Source organism: Saccopteryx bilineata, chromosome 6 (assembly GCF_036850765.1).
Source record: "Saccopteryx bilineata isolate mSacBil1 chromosome 6, mSacBil1_pri_phased_curated, whole genome shotgun sequence".
Taxonomy (NCBI): Eukaryota; Metazoa; Chordata; class Mammalia; order Chiroptera; family Emballonuridae; genus Saccopteryx; species Saccopteryx bilineata.
Window position 1 is genome coordinate 36,367,422 of NC_089495.1, and position 20,014 is coordinate 36,387,435.

The 20,014-nt window shown below is 40.7% G+C and overlaps 1 protein-coding gene across 13 annotated transcripts in view; it reads left to right on the forward strand.

Annotated features, from left to right (window-relative positions):
* DCUN1D2 (defective in cullin neddylation 1 domain containing 2) overlaps positions 1-20,014 on the forward strand; it is a 43,776-nt gene that overhangs the window by 15,103 nt on the left and 8,659 nt on the right. For 11 of the 13 annotated variants that reach the window (XM_066235987.1, XM_066235985.1, XM_066235991.1 and 8 more), the window contains 2 exons: positions 3,274-3,404; positions 19,773-19,817. In XM_066235987.1, coding sequence (XP_066092084.1) covers positions 3,274-3,404; positions 19,773-19,817 — 176 coding nt within the window. The remainder of the gene's footprint in view (positions 1-3,273; positions 3,405-19,772; positions 19,818-20,014) is intronic. The other 2 variants (XM_066235998.1, XM_066235986.1) reach the window with 1 other exon arrangement.

Sequence of the window (20,014 nt, forward strand, 5' to 3'; positions counted from 1 at the left end):
ACATTTAATGTCATCTCAACCAAAACCCTAATAAGTAGAAAATTTATGTATGTGTAATTTGACAAGTGAATTTCAAGTTTATATGGATATATATAGTCAAGAATAGCAGAATAGCAAACAATTCTTTTTTTTCTTTTTTTTTTACAGAGACAGAGAGTGAGTCAGAGAGAGGGATAGACAGGGACAGACAGGCAGGAACAGAGAGAGATGAGAAGCATCAATCATTAGTTTTTCATTGCGCGTTGCAACATCTTAGTTGTTCATTGATTGCTTTCTCATATGTGCCTTGACCATGGGCCTTCAGCAGACTGAGTAACTCCTTGCTGGAGCCAGCAACCTTGTGTTCAAGCTGGTGAGCTTTGCTCAAACCAGATGAGCCCACGCTCAAGCTGGCGACCTCGGGTTCTCAAACCTGGGTCCTCCACATCCCAGTCCGATGCTCTATCCACTGCGCCACCACCTGGTCAGGCGAGAATAGCAAACAATTCTTAAAGAAAAAAAGAATTCGGTGAGATTTGCTTTACCAAGGCTTTTTAAACTATAGTAACTAAGGCTACATTGAGTACAAGGACAGATAAATATACCAGTAGAACAGAGTGGAGGACTCAGAAACAAATCCATGTATACAGGTACATTGGATTTTGGCAAAGGCAGCATTTTAGGAAAGTGGAAAGAAAGAACATCTTTTCAGTAAATGGTTCTAGGAGAATTTGCATATGGAAAAAAAATTTATCTTGATCCCTACCTTACACCGTACATAAAAATCAGTTCCAAGTAGATTGTAGATTTCCATGTGAAAGGCTATAGGCAGAAGCCTCTAGAAAATAATGTAAGAAAATATTTTTATGGTCATTCAGGAGGAGAAGTTTTGAAACATCACCAAAAAAACACTGTAAAGAATAAAATTGATAAAGTATACCATACTAAAAATAACATTATCAGCAAACATCATCAAGAAAGTAAAGAGGCAGCCCATATTCTGAAGTACTTTAAAAATACTTAACTGACAAAGGCTTGTATCCCTAAGATATAAAAATTCCTATAAAACAATAATAAAAAGATAACCTAATTAAAATGGGCAAGAGGCTTGAACAGGTACTTTGAAAAAGAGAATTTCTAAATGGCCGGTGCAACTACAAGAATGTACTCAATCTCACTTCATTGGGGAAGTGCAGATTAAAATGACAATGAAATAGAACCTCAGGGCCCATTCTCTAGAATGACTAAAATAAGGCACTCACAAATATTAGTGAAAATGTGAGGAAACAGTATACTGCTGGTGGGAATGTGAAATGGGACAATCACATTGGAAATTTGTTTGACATTTCTTACTAAACTAAAGGTGCCTAGACCCTGTAACCCAGCTGTTCTACTCTTGGGTGTGCCTAACGTAATACATGCAAGCATGTGCCAGGATACATGTACAGAAACATTTTTAACAACATTCTTTGTAACTAGAAAACTAGAAACAGCCAAAATATTTATCATCAATAGAATATATAAATTATAAAATATGGATATAATAGAATGCTATGGGACGATGGAAACGAACCCGCCTCAGCCACATATGTCAGCATAAATGAACCTCACAGACATAATGTTGGCTTAGAGAGCCAGATACAAAATAATGCAGCCTATGAGTTTCCATTTAAAACGTTCAGAAACAGGGATAACTGAACTTACACCGTGGAGGTGTGGTTGTTGGAGTGACGGAAGCATAAAAAAGAGCAAGGAGGAGCCCTGGCCGGTTGGCTCAGTGGTAGAGCGTCGACCTGGCGTGCAGAAGTCCCAGGTTCGATTCCTGGCCAGGGCACACAGGAGAAGCGCCCATCTGCTTCTCCACCCCTCCCCCCCTCCTTCCTCTCTGTCTCTCTTTTCCCCTCCCGCAGCCAAGGCTCCATTGGAGCAAAGATGGCCCGGGCGCTGGGGATGGCTCCTTGGCCTCTGCCCCAGGTGCTGGAGTGGCTCTGGTTGCAACAGAGCAATGCGCCAGAGGGGCAGAGCGTCGCCCCCTGGTGGGCGTGCCAGGTGGATCCCGGTCGGGCGCATGCAGGAGTCTGTCTGACTGTCTCTCCCCATTTCCAGCTTCAGAAAAATACAAAAAAAAAAAAAAAAGAGCAAGGAGGTGACCACGTGAAGGCAAGGGGTTGTGATGGGGAAGGGCACGCACCACTCCCCAGGCGCTGCTGCCTGCCAGTTCTCTATGCAGGTAGGCTGCACTTCGGGGCGCCCATGACAGTCCTTGCAGCTGGGCCTTTGTGCCTCTGAGCGTGTTCATGGACTCGCTGGTCTGTGGCTGGTCTGGCTGCTCTGGGACTGCTTCACTGTGTGTCCTCAGCCCTGCTCTACTGGGTGCGTGGATAAGTGGAGTGTTGCTTTTGTTCTCCTCCTTGCTGTGTGGTCAAAATGAAAATGACAAGTTACATGTTTTGTTATTCTAGATTCTGCTTTAAAAGATTTTTAATATCTATTTTTAAAGATTTTTATTTATTGATTTACAGAGAGAGGAGAGGTGGGAGGGGGAGCAAGAAGAATCAACTCATAGTTGGTTCACTTTAGCTGTTCATTGCTTTCTTCTAATATATGCCTTGACTGGGCAAGCCTGGGGTTTTGAACCAGCAACTTTAGCATACGAATGCTCTATCCACTGCACACCACAGGCCAGGCAAGGCTTTTAATATTCTTAAAGGTTATTGACTTTGGAGGACAATCCAATTTTAAAAAAATAGAGTTGTGTTCTATTCTACCTGGATGTTTTTAATCTAACCTGCTGTAATGAAGAAACCCCTAGATACAGTAGCTGAAGTGCTACAGGTTTATTTTCCTCTTGTAGGACAACACGGGCAGCAGTGGGACAAGCTGGCAAGGTAGAAAATGGGGTTTTGTTACTCTGTCATCTCAGGGCATTGGCCTCTGTATTATCAGAGCTGAGTTAGGCCATGTTCCTATTCCATTCCACACAGAGGAGGGCAAGTAATACTGGCTTTTGACTTTTTTAAATAACAGTTTTATTAAGATACACTCCTTCCATTTACAGTGTACAAATAAGTGTTTTTGGTGTATTCGCAGAGATGTGCAGGCATCACCACGGTCAGTTTTAGAGCATTTCCAGGCTTTTTGGCTAGAGAAAGGGGCCCATGAGAACTCCACCTGCACACCCCCTTAAATCCAAGTCCCAGGCTGCACATATTGCAGTGAAGCTAAGAGCTGCTCGGGTTTGGGAAGGCCTGTCTGCTGCCCATAACAAAGTGCTGTCTCTGTCTTTTGTCATAGGTGTGACAGCACAGAGAAGCTGAAAGCTCTTCTGCCAAGATTGGAGCAGGAGCTTAAGGACACAGTGAAGTTTAAGGATTTTTATCAATTTACTTTTACCTTTGCTAAGAACCCTGGGCAAAAAGGTTTAGGTGAGTATAAAATCCAAACTTGTAAGAAGCCACATCTTAATGAGACTCTAAGTGCACATGAGCAACAAGATTTCAGTCCTGCCTTCTGTATGTTTTTATCCCTCTTTGCATTTCTTTTACTTTCCACTGATTTACTCCATATGCAGATAGACCAGTTTGTAGTACCATATACCTGAACACCTCAACCAATATCATTCTCAAATTCTGGGTTTAAATATTTAAATGTGAACATGTAGCCGTGGCCCTGCCCATTTGGTTCAGTGGTAAAACATTGGCCTGGCGTGTGGAAGTCCCAGGTTTGATTCCCAGTAAGGGCACACAGGAGAAGTGACTATCTCTTCTCCACTCATCCCTGTCCCCCTTCTCTCTCTCTTTCTCTCTCTCTCTCTCTCTCTTTCCCTCCCATAGCCACGGCTCGATTGGTTTGATTGCATTTGCCCTGGGCACTGAGGATGGCTCCGTGGAGCCTCCATCTCAAGTGCTAAAAATAGCTCGGTGGCAAGCATGACCCCAGATAAGCAGAGCATCAGCCCCGGACAGGAAGTTGCTTGGTGGATCCCGGTCAGGGTGCATGCAGAAGTCTGTCTCTTTCTCCTCCTCTTACTTAGAAAAAATAAATTTAGACAAACTTGCAAATGCTCTACATTCTCTTTTATAGATAGCTAATTGACTAATGAGTTAGAGAGGTCAGTAATTAATATTGTACTGGCTAGATGAGTGATCCTGTCAATGGTGTTTCTAAGATTGCCAGATGACATTAGTCTTATCCCAATCTGAGGATTTAAAGTGGACTTACTTGAAACCAATTCTGATGTGTATTGGATTACTTTAGTACCGACATACCTTGTTTTATTGAGCTTTGCAGATACTGCTTTCATCAACATTGAGGTAAAAAGATTACAACTTGCCTTGGCTCAGTGCTAGGGCATTGACCCGGTGGGTGAATGTCCTGGGTTTGATTCCTGGTCAGGACACACAGGAGAAGTGACCATCTGCATCTCTACCCCTCCCCCCTTTTCTCCCCTCTTTCTCTTCTCTTCCCACAGCCATGGCTCTATTGATTCAAGCAAGTTGGCCCCAGGCATTGAGGATTGCTCTGTGGCCTCAGTTGCTAAAAATAGCTTGGCTGCTGAGTAATGGAGCAACACTGCATATGGGCAGAGCATTGCCCCATGGGGAGCTTGCTGGGTGGATCCCAGTGGGGGGCGCATGCAGAAGTCTGTCTCTTTGCCTCACCTGCTCTCACTTAATTAGGAAAAAAAAGGACTACAACTTGCTCAAGGTTCACATGATAGCATTTTTTAGTAATATTTTTAAATTAAAGTATGTACATTGGGGGGGTATTTGCACATAATGCTATTATTGCACACTTAATAGAACTATAGTATAGTGTAAACATAAATTTCACATGCACTGGAAAACCAAAAAATTTGACTCACTTTATTGTGATACTTGCTTTATTGTGGTGGTCTGGAAGTGAACCCTCAATTTCTCCGAGGTGTGCCTTCACTTCTTCCAAAGTTGTATGGATTATTATAACATAACCTGTGTGTTACTATGTGTGGTATATTTGGAAATATTTTAACTTAAAATTTTAGTTTGAAATTTTGGTTTATTTTGCTTATTTATTTTGCCTGTAAGTGCTGTACAATTTATTTTTGTCTTATCTTTTTGTGAAAATAAATCTACATTGACCTACATTTTGTTGCCTAATGTAACACATTTATGTTTAGTTTACTAAAATCTCTTACAAATTTGGAAGGGGGAATTACATGGTCTTTTATACAGGAATCAAACAGGTATATTAGTACATTTTAAAGAGAAGTTCTTATAAATAAAAGCAATATTATACTATGGCCAAAACTAGGTAGGAAACTGGAAAGGGGCTTGAAAATTCATAGAAAAATCCACCGCAGGTATTTGGTTCCAGGTCCCGAGTTCACTTGTGCATGTGTGCAGGTGTGTGCATGGTAGATGTTCTTATCCCTCTGTCTTTCTGAGGTTTGTTCTCCCTTTCCTTCTATCAGCAGATCAGGTGCAGGTGCAGACTGAGAGCCGGCACCTCAGTCTCAGTTCAGGGAGGGGGGTGTCACTAAGGACGTCTGCCTCAGTTCAGGGAGGTGGCAGCAAGCACTTCTGTCTCGGATCAGGGCAATGGGCAGCTGTCTTTTCCTAAGCACTGTGTTCTCGTTGCCCCAGCAGGGGTTGTTTCCTTCTTTTCCTCTGTTTTGGTTTGGTTTTCCAGGGCTGTGGGTTGTTCGCTTTTACTGGTAGTGCACTGTGCTGTGATGAGTCTCTTGTGAGAATCCCTCTGTCTCCAGGCTGGCCCACCATGCGGACGGGCTCCTCGCCCTTCCTGCCACCTCACAGATCATGTACCTGCCACCCAGGCGCTACAAAGGCCTCTAGCACAAGGGTCCCTCATTACTTGAATAGCCATTACTTGAATGGCTCTGCTTAAAACTTCAGCAGGTGGAAACGGGAGAACTGCTGGGAAAATATGAGTGCAGTTTTTCCTATTCAAGGAAGCAAGTGAGCAAATAGAGTCTGCTGTCGTATAAGGGGGCAGCGGCATCACAGGGCTTTGCACGTCCCCTACTTTATCATGAGTCAGAGAGCCGAAGCCGTGGAAGACATGTGTGGCACCCCATGGGAAGAGATGGTTCTGACACATTGGGGGAAAAATGATCGATTTCCTGTTTGACCTGATGTCAGTGACGTCTGGTTTCGTAACCGCGTGCACAGACTAAACGGAAAGGAGAGTCCACGGCAGCACCAGGCCCACGGCTGGGCATGAGCAGTAAGAAGCAGAGGCAAGGAGAGAAGATGGCAGCGGAGTAGGCGGATGCACAGACACCCAGCTCTCAACACCAAACTGGAATACAAATCAATTTAGAAAAAATCAGCATGAAAAACCAACACTGAACTGCAAGAACAGCTCTCAAAAACCAAGGAGCAAAGAGGAAGCCACAATAATCCTGCATTCCTGGATACAGTTTCAAGGAAGCCCCCTGCTGAGATCAGTTAACAAGACTATCACCTGTTAAGAAAACAAACAAATCAAGACTTCAAAGCTGCCCAAATCCGAAAGTGGATTACAAATAATAGCTGATACCAACCCACGAAGACCTAAAAATAACACAACTGAAAACTAGAGGCAGACAACACCAAGCCTAGACTCAATCAACTCTACAAATAAAAAAAAAAAAAAGAAGAAGAAGATGAGAAAACAAAGGAGTGCAATCCAAATGAAACCACAAGAGACACTTTCGAGAGATGAACTGAGTGATATGGAAATAATCAAACTTCCAGATGCGGAGTTCAAAATAATGATTGTAAGGATGCTTAGGGATCTTAGAACAACAATGGAGGGGGAGTTTGAAAACCTAAATAAAGAAATAGCAAGTATAAAAAAGAATCAGTTGGAGACGACAAATACAATATCAGAAATAAAGACCACAATGGAAGGAATTAAAAACAGGATAGATAGAGCAGAGGATCGAATCAGCGAGTTAGAAGACAACTGGAATGAAGGCATGAAATCAGAGAAGAAAAGAGAAAAAAGACTCAAAAAGTCAGGGGAAACTCTTAGAGAGCTCTGTGACAACATGAAGAGAAATAACATCCGCATCATAGGGGTTCCTGAAGAAGAAGAAAAAGAACAAGGGATAGAGACTTTGTTCAATCATATCATAGCTGAAAACTTCCCTAAATTAATACAAGAGAAACTCTCACAAATCCAAGAAGCACAGAGGACTCCATTAAAGAGAAACCCAAAGAAACCTACACCAAGACACATCATAATTAAAATACCAAAGCTAAGCGATAAAGAGAAAATATTAAAAGCTGCAAGAGAAAAAAAAGTTATCACCTACAAAGGAGCCCCCATAAGGATGACATCTGACTTCTCAACAGAAACACTTGAGGCCAGAAGGGAATGGCAAGAAATATTCAAAGTAATGCAGAACAAGAACCTACAACCAAGACTACTTTATCCAGCAAGGCTATCGTTTAAAATTGAAGGAGAAATAAAAAGCTTCCCAGACAAAAAACAACTCAAGGAATTCATTACAACCAAACCAATGCTGCAGGAAATATTAAGGGGCCTAGTGTAAACAGATAAAGTGGGAAAAGAATACAGAAAAAAAAAAAAAAAAGAAAAAGGAATACACCTTTAAAGAAGAAAATGGCAATAAACAACTACATATCAATAATAACCTTAAATGTAAATGGATTAAATGATCCAATCAAAAGACATAGGGTAGCTGCGTGGATAAGAAAACAGGACCCATACATATGTTGTCTACAAGAGACACACCTTAGAACAAAAGACACACACAGATTGAAGGTAAAAGGATGGAAAAAAATGTTTCATGCAAACGGAAATGAAAAAAAAGCTGGGGTAGCAATACTTATATCAGACAAATTGGACTTTAAAACAAAGGATATAGTAAGAGATAAAGAAGGCCACTACATAATGATAAAGGGAGTAATCCAACAGGAAGATATAACTATTATAAATATCTATGCACCTAATATAGGAGCACCCAAATATATAAAACAGATTTTGATGGATTTAAAGGGCAAGATCAACAGCAATACTATAATAGTAGGGGATTTCAATACCCCACTAACATCACTAGATAGATCCTCAAGAAAGAAAATTAACAAAGAAACAGCAGACTTATTGGAAACACTAGATCAACTCGATTTAATAGATATCTTCAGAACCTTTCACCCTAAAGCAGCAGAATATACATTCTTTTCAAGTGCTCATGGTACATTCTCTAGGATAGACCACATGTTAGGGCACAAAAGTGCTCTCAACAAATTTAAGAAGACTGAAATCATATCAAGCACTTTCTCCGATCACAACGGCATGAAACTAGAAATGAATCACAGCAGAAAAGCTCAAAAATTCTCAAACACATGGAAACTAAATAGCAGGGTGTTAAATAATGAATGGATTAAGAATGAGATCAAAGAAGAAATAAAGAAATTCCTAGAAACGAATGACAATGAGCATACAACAACTCAAAATTTATGGGACACAGCGAAAGCAGTGCTGAGAGGGAAGTTCATAGCACTACAGGCACACTTTCAGAAGCTAGAAAAAGCTCAAATAAACAACTTAACCCTGCATCTAAAAGAATTAGAAAAAGAACAGCAAGTAAAGCCCAAATGTAGTAGAAGGAAGGAAATAATAAAGATCAGAGCAGAAATAAATGACATAGAGGCTAAAGAAACAATACAGAGGATCAATGAAACTAGGAGCTGGTTCTTTGAAAAGGTAAACAAGATTGATGCACCTTTAAGTAGACTCACCAAGAAAAAGAGAGAGAGGACTCAAATAAATAAAATTAGAAATGAGAGAGGAGAAATAACAACTGACACAACAGAAATACAAAATATTGTAAGAAAATACTATGAAGAACTGTATGCCAAAAAACTAGACAACCTAGATGAAATGGACAAATTCCTTGAAACGTACAATCTTCCAAAAATCAATCTGGAAGAATCAGAAAACTTAAACAGACCAATTACACCAAAGGAGATCGAAACAGTTATCAAAAAACTCCCAACAAAGAAAAGTCCGGGGCCCGATGGCTTCACAACGGAATTCTACCAAATATTCAAAGAAGAACTAACTCCTATCCTTCTCAAACTATTTCAAAAAATTCAAGAGGAAGGAAGACTTCCAAACTCCTTTTATGAGGCAAGCATAATTCTGATTCCAAAACCAGGCAAAGACCACACAAAGAAAGAAAATTATAGGCCAATATCTCTGATGAATATAGATGCTAAAATCCTCAACAAAATATTAGCAAACCGGATCCAACAATATATGGAAAAAATCATACACCATGATCAAGTGGGATTTATTCTGGGGAGGCAAGGCTGGTACAATATTCGTAAATCAATCAATGTGATTCATCACATAAACAAAAAGAAGGAGAAAAACCATATGATAATTTCAATAGATGCAGAAAAAGCATTTGATAAAATCCAGCACCCATTCATGATCAAAACTCTCAGCAAAGTGGGAATACAGGGAACATACTTCAACATGATAAAAGCCATCTATGAGAAACCCACAGCCAACATCATACTCAATGGGCAAAAATTAAAAGCAATACCCTTAAGATCAGGAACAAGGCAGGGGTGCCCCCTTTCACCACTCTTATTTAACATAGTCCTGGAAGTCCTAGCCACAGCAGTCAGACAAGAAGAAGAAATAAAAGGCATTCAAGTTGGAAAAGAAGAAGTAAAACTATCATTATTTGCAGATGATATGATATTGTATATAGAAAACCCTAAAGTCTCAGTCAAAAAACTACTGGACCTGATAAATAAATTCAGCAAAGTGGCAGGATATAAAATCAATACTCAGAAATCAGAAGCATTTTTATACACCAACAATGAACAGTCAGAAAGAGAAATTAAGGAAACAATCCCCTTCACAATTACAACCAAAAAAATAAAGTACCTAGGAGTAAACTTAACCAAGGAGACTAAAGACTTGTACTCGGAAAATTACAAAACATTGATAAAAGAAATCAAGGAAGATACTAACAAGTGGAAGCATATACCGTGCTCATGGTTAGGAAGAATAAACATCATTAAAATGTCTATATTACCCAAAGCAATTTATAAATTCAATGCAATACCAATTAAAATACCAATGACATACTTCAAAGATATAGAACACATATTCCAAGAATTTATATGGAACCAAAAAAGGACACGAATAGCCTCAGCAATCTTAAAAAAGAAGAATAAAGTGGGAGGTATCACACTTCCTGATATCAAGTTATACTACAAGGCCATTGTACTCAAAACAGCCTGGTACTGGCATAAGAACAGGCATATAGATCAATGGAATAGAACAGAGAACCCAGAAATAAACTCACAGTTCTATGGACAACTGATATTTGACAAAGGAGGTAAGGAAATACAATGGAGTAAAGACAGCCTCTTTAACAAATGGTGTTGGGAAAATTGGACAGCTACCTGCAAAAAAATGAAACTAGATCACCAGCTTACACCACTCACAAAAATAAACTCAAAATGGATAAAAGACTTGAATGTAGGCCGTGAAACCATAAGCATCTTAGAAGAAAACATAGGCAGTAAGCTCTCCGACATCTCTTGGAGCAATATATTTGCTGATTTATCTCCATGGGGAAGTGAAATAAAAGACAGGATAAACAAATGGGACTATATCAAACTAAAAAGCTTTTGCACAGCTAAAGACAACAAGAACAGAATAAAAAGACAAACTACACAATGGGAGAACATATTTGACAATACGTCTGATAAGGGGTTAATAACCAAAATTTATAAAGAACTTGTAAAACTCAACACCAGGAAGACAAACAACCCAATCCAAAAATGGGCAAAAGAGATGAATAGACACTTCTCCAAAGAGGACATACAGATGGCCAATAGGCATATGAAAAAATGCTCAACATCACTCATCATTAGAGAAATGCAAATTAAAACCACAATGAGATATCACCTCACACCAGTCAGAATGGCACTTATCAACAAAACAACACAGAATAAGTGCTGGCGAGGATGTGGAGAAAAGGGAACCCTCCTGCACTGCTGGTGGGAATGCAGACTGGTGCAGCCACTGTGGAAAACAGTATGGAGATTCCTCAAAAATCTGAAAATCGAACTGCCTTTTGACCCAGCTACCCCACTTTTAGGAATATACCCCAAGGACACCATAGAACGGCTCGAAAAGGAGAAATGCACCCGCATGTTTGTGGCAGCATTGTTCACAATAGCGAAGATCTGGAAACAGCCCAAGTGTCCGTCAGAGGACGAGTGGATTAAAAAACTTTGGTACATATATACTATGGAATACTACTCAGCCATAAGAAATGATGACATTGGATCATTTACAATAACATGGATGGACCTTGATAACATTATACGGAGTGAAATAAGTAAATCAGAAAAAAAACTGAGATGAATCCATACATAGAAGGGACATAAAAATGAGACTCAGAGACATGAACAAGAATGTGATGGCAACAGGGGCGGGGGGGGTTGGGGGAGGGGGGAGGGGGTGAAGAAGGAGAGAGGGGTTAGGGGAGGGGAGGGGCACAAAGAAAACCAGATAGAAGGTGACAGAAGACAATTTAACTTTGTGGGAGGGGTATACAGCACAATCAAATGTCAAAATAATCTAGAGATATTTTCTCTCAACATATGTACCCTGATTTATCAATGTCACTGCATTAAATTTAATAAAAAAATATTAATATTAAAAAAAAAAAAGAATACAAAAAAAAAAAAAAGAAGCAGAGGCAGAAGCTGGGTTTTGTCTGTTCTCACCCCCCACGGAAACCAACACACGGTCAGCCGACTGAAATCAGAGTGCCTACGGACCACTGCAGGCGTGAGCCCTGATTGTCCCGGGCTCTGTCGCTCATTGGGGTGTTACCTGGAGAAGACTTTTCCAGGCGCTTCCAGAAGGACCACAAGGGGTCAAGACTCGGAGGCATTAGTAGCTGGGCCCTGCTTAAATGAGAATTGCAGAGCATTCCAGTTGTGTTCGTACAGAATGGAGAGTTGGACTCACAGTCTTGTGCTCCTGGGAAAATTAAAATACTTGGCATACAGTGGTACCTTGAGATACGAATTTAATTCTTTCTGTAACCAAGCTTGTAAGTCAACTCGTATATCAAACTGCCAATACTGGACCTGTGCGCCAACGCGCCAACTAGCGGCAGCTTCCCGAATCACGGACTTGTATCTCGGAATTTCGCTTGGATCTCGAACAAAAATATGGACCAAGTCACAACTCGTATCTTAAAATGTTTGTATGTTGGTCTGTTCATATCTCAAGGTACCACTGTATTTTAAAAGAAAGAACTATTCAGCAGTGCAGAAAAAATTGGAGTGAAATAAGAGCATGTCACCCAGCGGCGCTGCCTCAGCTCTGGTCACACTGGCCTCCCTCTATGTCTCCTCGGCCACTCATGTCCAAACTCGAGACTGGGCTTGACAGTCAGTGTGGCTTTTGTTTGTAGGTGGCAGCTTTTGTCTTTTACCTTGTTCCTAGGAAGAAAGATGGAAACTAGCATTACTGCAGGGATTTCTGAAATGTTTCTTTTTTCATTTCTCATTCTGGAGTGTTGTCCCCTCATTTCTGAGTTTTTCTAATTCTCTTATGTGTTCTTTCATGTTTGTATCCTTCCTTAAGATGTCTTTTAGCTTGTTTTGAAGTGGGAGGTCTCAATTTTGGTCTGTATTGGAGTGTTTCCTGGCATGCATTTGTTTCTAGGGATGATATTCTGTCTGTATTATCTTTTTTTCTTAGGACAGTGTTACAAGGGATTTGACCTCAGTGCTTTTCTCATGTTTATATTCACGTGAAATTAACTTGCCTAGACTTTTCGAAGGGGGATGGTTCAAGGCAATGTTCTGACTTCATAGAGCTACCTCCGCTGGGGTGTGTGTGTGTGTGCACAGGTATGCATGATGTGTTGCATGTATGCATGTGCATATGTGCCTCTGTGTGTGTGTTTGTGTACGTGCATGCTTGTCGTGTACAATGAAGTTTGCTTTAAGATTTTCTAGCTCTGTCCTTCTTCCCTGCTTTTCTCTCTTTTCTTGTCTCTGCTTTCCTGTTTAACTTGTGCACTCCCAGCCTCGTCTCTGCATGAAATCCCATCTAGAAGGAGCCGTGGTAGGTCAGTTCTGAGGTTTGTGGGAGCCAGGTTGCCTCAGTCCCTTGTGGCAGGTCCCTGCATTCTTTTCCCATTGGGCACGGCCGTGGCCTGACTGCAGGTTCTGTCCTTACCTCGTCTTTCCTAGGCTTTGTAGTAGACTCCTGCTGGCTGCTCCGGGGTCCCCTGTGGTGGCACCTGCCGGAGACCCCGCATCCCACTCACTCCCCCTTCCACACACCACAGAGGTCTTGCGGCTGCTAGGGTCCAGCCTCTCCTACCCATATTTTCAGTTCATGAAGATAATTTCTTACCTTATTTCATTGCTAATGTTGCCTTTCAGTTTTGGACTTGCTCTCTAGTTGCTGTATCTATTTTTTTTTTTTTTTCTACAGAGACAGAGTGAGAGTCAGAGAGAGGGATAGATAGGGACAGACAGACAGGAACAGAGAGAAATGAGAAGCATCAATCATCAGTTTTTTGTTGCGACACCTTAGTTGTTCATTGATTGCTTTCTCATATGCACCTTGACCGTGGGCCTTCAGCAGACCGAGTAACCCCTTGCTAGAGCCAGAGACCTTGAGTCCAACCAGGCTGGTGAGCTTTTTGCTCAAGCCAGATGAGCCCGCGCTCAAGCTGGCGACCTTGGGATCTCGAACCTGGGTCCTCTGCATCCCAGTCCAACACTTTATCCACTGCACCACCGCCTGGTAAGGCACTGTATGTATTTTTATGTGAAGATTCAGAGAAATTAAAAACTACACAGCGCCTTCTACCACCTTTCCGGGACCCTTCCAAGTGCCTTTGAGTGTTGAAGGATAGAGAGGGGAGGATGAGGTGTGTAACTGCTTGTTCTTAGATCCAGTTAGGGGCTCTTGGGAGTTGTTTCCCCCAAGATTGCTCATTAGTTTTTTGTTTTGTTTTGTTTTGTTTTTGCCATTTTAACTGTTTTTAAGTGTACAGCTCAGTGGCACATTGTTGTCCAAGTAGTACCATCATCTATCTCTAGAATGCCTTCATCCTGACAGACTGAAACTTTTCCCCCATAAGATAGTGACCCCCCATTCCTCCTTCTGCCAGCCCGAGAGCCACCATTCTGCTTCCTGTCTCACTGACTTTGACTCCTCTGGGTAACTCATACCCTTGACCCTTTTGTTACTGGTTTCATTTAGCCTAATGTCCTCAAGAATCATCCATATTGTAGCAGGTGCAGAATTTTCTTCCCTTTTAAGGCTGAATAATATTCTACTATATGTATTTCCACATTTTGCTCGTCCACTCATTTGTCAGTGGACACTTGGGTTGTCTCCACCTTTTAGCGATTGTGAGTAATGCTGCTCTGAATGTAGGTGTACAAATATCTGCTTGAGTTCCAGCCTTTCAGTTCTTTTGGGTAAATACCCAGAAGTGCAATTGCTGGGTCATATGTAACTCTGTGTTTAACTTTGTTGAGAAGCCTCCATACTGTTTTCTGCCACAGCTGTGTCATTTTACATTCCCACCCACAGTGCCCAGGTTTCAGTTCCTCCACATTCTTGCTGGCACATGTTGTTTTCTGGGGGTGGGGTTGTTTTGTTTTGTTTTTAAATAACAGCGATCTTAATAAGAGTGCTGAAAATTGTTCTTTTATCAGCTGATTTTTTTACTTTTGGAGCAAAAACTCTTGCTTCTTATCTTCTCTCTTATACTCTTCCTTTCTAAGAGGCGGAAGCAAATTTGTCATTAAAAACTAAAGCCTATTTTAGTTTGAATCTTGATTACCCAGTAACAATCATCAGTGTTCTAGAAACTAATAAACAAATAAACAACAGAACAACAGTACTAAAGGGTATTTGGGTTGGGCTCATTCGACATTCTTGGGATATCTGTCCTAAGACTTGCTCATTTGGTGAGGACAAGTGCCATGATCCCAACAGGTGGTTCTTTCTGACATGGATATTATTTCTTCTACTGCTGCCTTTTTAAAAAAAAAAAAAAAAAAAAAAAAAAAATATATATATATATATATATATATATATATATATATATATTGATTTCAGAGAGGGAAGGAGAAAAAAAGAAACATCCAGTTGTTGTTCCACTTATTTATATAATCATTGGTTAATTGTTGTATGTGCCCTGACCAGGGATCAAACCTGCGACCTTGGTGTATAAGGGTGATGCTCTAACCAACTGAGCTACCCAGCCAGGGCCTATGCTACATTTAAAAACAAAACAAACAAGCAAAAAAAACTTGCCATTTCCTGAGTTTTTCTAGGTAATATTCACCTAAGCAAGAAATAATGCTTTCCATACTTTTCTAAAATTTGGCTAATTCAGGTCTGAGTGTAATTATTATTATACTTCAAAAGGAAAATTTAGGAAATGCTTTACTTTTGAGCAGTTTAATTCTTAGAGCCTTATTTGGCTTCATTTTTCAGTGATAATTGGTCTGATCCAAATTGTAAAATAACAACAGACATTCTTTATTGTTATTAAATGGTTACCCACCTTGAAATGTCAGTAAATGATAATACAATATTCTTTTTTTTTTTTTGGTGGCAGAGACAGAGGGAGTCAGAGAGAGGGACAGATAGGAACAGACAGACAGGAAGGGAGAGAGATGAGAAATATCAATTCTTCGTTGTGGTTCCTTAGTTGTTCATTGATTGATTTCTCATACGTGCCTTGACTGGGGGGCTATAGCAGACTGAGTGACCCCTTGCTCAAGCCAGTGACCTTGGGTTCAAGCTGATGAGTCTTGCTCAAACCAGATGAACCCGCACTCAAGCTGGCGACCTCGGGGTCTCAAACCTGGGTCCTCCACATCCCAGTCCGACGCTCTATCCACTGCGCCACCGCCTGGTCAGGCTACAATATTCTTTGACTGTTCATTCTATAATTTTAATATCTTCAGTATAATTTCAGATAATTAAGCTTCTGTTAGAAATAATGATTCGGGCTTGACCTGTGGTGGCGCAGTGGGATAAAGCGTCCATCTGTAACACTGAGGTCGCCGGTTTGAAACCCTGGGCTTACCTGGTCAAGACATATATGGGAGTTGATGCTTCCTGCTCCTCCTCTTTCTCTCTCCCTCTTTCTCTCTCTCTCTCTCCTCTCTGAAAATTGAATAAAGTCTTTTAAAAAAAAGAAATAATGATTCGTACTTTTTTTTTTCAGAGACAGAGCGAGAGTCAGAGAGAGGGATAGATAGGGACAGACAGACAGGAATGGAGAGAGATGAGAAGCATCAATCATTAGTTTTTCGTTGTGATACCTTAGTTGTTCTTTGATTGCTTTCTCATATGTGCCTTGACCGTGGGCCTTCAGCAGACCGAATAACCCCTTGCTCAATCCAGCGACCTTGGGTACAAGCTGGTGAGCTTTGCTCTAACCAGATGAGCCCGCGCTCAAGCTGGCGACCTCGGGGTCTTGAACCTGGGTCCTCCGCATCCCAGTCCGACGCTCTATCCACTGCGCCACCGCCTGGTCAGGCTGATTCGTATTTATTGATATGCTTTGCAATCTATGGGATTTCTTCCTTTTATTGTTAAAATAAAAAATTTTTAAAGTGGTTCGCATTTCATTTAACTTTCATGTGTAGGTATTGTTTTTAAGAGTTTTTATCTTATAATGCCAAGTCAACTCTCCAGAACTGGAAAAGTATTAGGACTTTTTTATAAGTTGTGGTTTACTGTAGGCCCCTGCAGAGCGTGGTCTGCAGACCAGCACATCGTCATCCCCTAGGAACATCCCGAATTGCAGGTTCTCTGCTTGCGGCCAAGACCCACTGTTTTGCTTAGTAATTGCTGCATAGCAAAGTACCTGAAAACTTCAAGGTTTCAAACAACAATCTTTGTTTTACAGCTGATGATATTTTAGGTCAGGAATTCAGGCAGCGTTCAGTAGGGTAGCGCTTCTGTTCCACATAGTGTCAACTCAGACACTCTGTGGTGTTTCAGCTAGCAGCTGGATGAGGTTGAAGTGCCCAGGAGGGACTCATGAGAGGGTCTTCTGCGTCACAGACTCCCTCGGGCCTCCTTACAGCATGGCAGCCTCAGGCTGGGGGCAGGGCTGCTGATATGAAGCCTGCACATCTTTTCCTTTTTTTTTTTTTTTTTTGGTGAGACAGAGACAAACAGGAAGAGAGATGAGATAGTTGCAGCACCTTAGTTGTTCATTGATTGCCGTCTCCTATGTGTCTTGACCTGAGGGGAGGGGGGCTACAGCCGAGCCAGTGACCCCTTGCTTAAGGCAGTGATGTTTGGCTCAAGCCAGCGGCCGTGGTCCCACACTTAAGCCAGTGACCCCACGCTCAAGCTTGTGAGCCCATGCTCAAGCCAGATGAGCCTATGATCAAGCCAGCGACCTAGAGGTCCTCAGCATCCCAGGCCGATGCTCTATCCACCGCGCCACTGCCCAGTCAGGAGAGACTGCATATCTCTTATGGGTAGGATAGGTGGAGGCTGTGTATTTCTTCAGGTCCACTTTCTTCTTCTAGAAGTCTTACAGTGTCAGTTTCATTTGAAGTTACCACATTCGACATACATTATGAATTTCATAGTAATTTCTAAGAATTACTAAATTAGAGTCTAAGTTAATTACCTGATTTAAAGTTTAAATATGTATTTTCTTTCTCCATGAATATTTTTTTAAAAAACTCATATAAGGATAGTGTTTTTTGTTGTTGGGTTGTTGTTGTTTTTACAGAGACAGAGACAGAGACAGAGAGAGAGGGATAGATAGGGACAGACAGGAACGGAGAGATGAGAAGCATCAATCATCAGTTTTTTGTTGTGTCACTTTAGTTGTTCATTGATTGCTTTCTCATATGTGCCTTGACCATGGGCCTTCAGCAGACCGAGTAACCCCTTGATCGAGCCAGCGACCTTGGGTCCAAGCTGGTGAGCTTTGCTCTAACCAGATGAGCCCACGCTCAAGCTGGCGACCTCGGGGTCTCACATCCCAGTCCGATGCTCTGTCCACTGCGCCACTGCCTGGTCAGGCTAGAGTGTTTTGAAACCTTTTTACAATACCAAGCCTGATATGTTTAGCCTCTATTTTAATTAGATTTGCCTTAGCATTAGGCAGCAGAAAAGATGAAATTTATAGTTTATCCTGTAATTCCATCACAGAGAAAAAAAAATTATCTTTTTATTTATTTTATATCTATAGGCACTTAAAATTTTTATCAAAATCATTTACTAGAGAATTAAAAGAGTTACTGATTTTGTTTCTTTGCTTTATGAGAGTAATTGAGACAATATGAAATTCTATTAAAGAGAATAATAGCCTTTTGAAATATGCAGAAATATGAAGGAAATGATTAAATTATATGAACATTTCAAAGATATTAATTCTGTATTATAGAAGGTTTTTGAGGATTTTTTCTATTTTCTTTTTTTTCTACCACTCAAGAGGATTTTTTAAAATAAATAAAGCAAGACAAATAATTTTATGACTACACACCCAAAACAGAACAATTTATTTTATTATTTCAAAAGTATATCACATGGTCTGTCTTCTGAAAGATTAAATATAAATTAAAGAAATTGATGCAAGTGTTCTATAGTTCCTAGAAAAAGCATGAACATCAGTGGAGAAAAATAATCGATAAAGAAATGTATTGTTCATTTCTTTCATGTTTTGTGTGTCTGTTTATGTCTGTGTGTGTTAAGATTATGCATACTGTATTATTATATGTATGATTATTCTTTAGCCTGTTTTTAACTGGTGGTCAACTTAGTAAGATAATTGAAGCTATTTGACTGTTTTAGTGAAGAAGCATAGCATTTTTTTCATACTGGCTAGAGTCACGAATTAGTTGGCATTGAGAAATCTTGATTTTTAAAGGAATAGTCTCATGGTTGGCTAATTTTTATATCTGCTCAAAGATCTTTTTTTAAGAGAAGGGACATTTTTATTATCTAATTCTAAATGGAGCATCACAAACAGATTTTAAATAGTAGGATCTTCTAAACATCTTACTCAAGAGGTAAGACTTTTCAGAGGTTATTGGAAAGAACCTAGCTGCGATAAAGATTTTTATTTTTATTTTTTTCTTTCAGTGAGAGAAGGGGAGGCAGAGACAGACTCCCACATGAGCCCTGACTGGGATCTACCCAGCAAGCCCACTAGGGGGCGATGCTTTGCCCATCTGAGGCCCTTGCTTGGTTGCAACTAGAGCCATGTTTTAGTGCAGGAGGCGGAGGCCATGGAGTCATCCTCAGTGCCCTGGGCCAGCTCTCTCTAATCGAGCTTTGGCTGCAGGAGGGGAGGAGAAGAGAGAGAAGCGAGAGGGGGAAGGGTGGAGAAGCAGATGGGCACTTCTTCTGTGTTCCCTGACCAGGACTCAAACCCGAGACATCCACATACTGGGGCTGACGCTCTACCACTGAGCCAACGGGCCAGGGCCATAAAGATTTTTTTTATAGCGACTAGAGTAGCTATTACTCTTGATGTCAGCTATCAAGTTTTATCATTTTGAGCTTTGTTGTTATTTGCAAATGGCTAACTCTCGTAGGATAATATTAAACATTTTTATATAGATAATACTAAATATTGAAAATGCATCCATTTACTTTTGGTCTTGTGGTTTACAAACATACAAATCAAGAACTTTATAAGAGAGATTTCTAGGACCAAACTAGTCCAAAAGTAACTAGATTAAATGTCTGCCATAAAACTATTTTTCTTTCCTTCCCAGGTTTACCTCCATTTCTCAGTGTGAGACTTTTCATCATTAAAATGAGTTGAGTATAGATTTCAATTAACGTTCTTCCTAAGTGATAAGGATGTAGTCTAGCAGGACAAGACTAAGCATCTTAGCATTATACTGCGGGCCCCATAGGTAAGGTTCAGCGAGCCTTTCCGTACTGTTGGTTCCTTGAAATTTTCTGACCATTTCTTTCTTTCTGATTAAGACTCCAGGGTATTTAAGACTGAGAA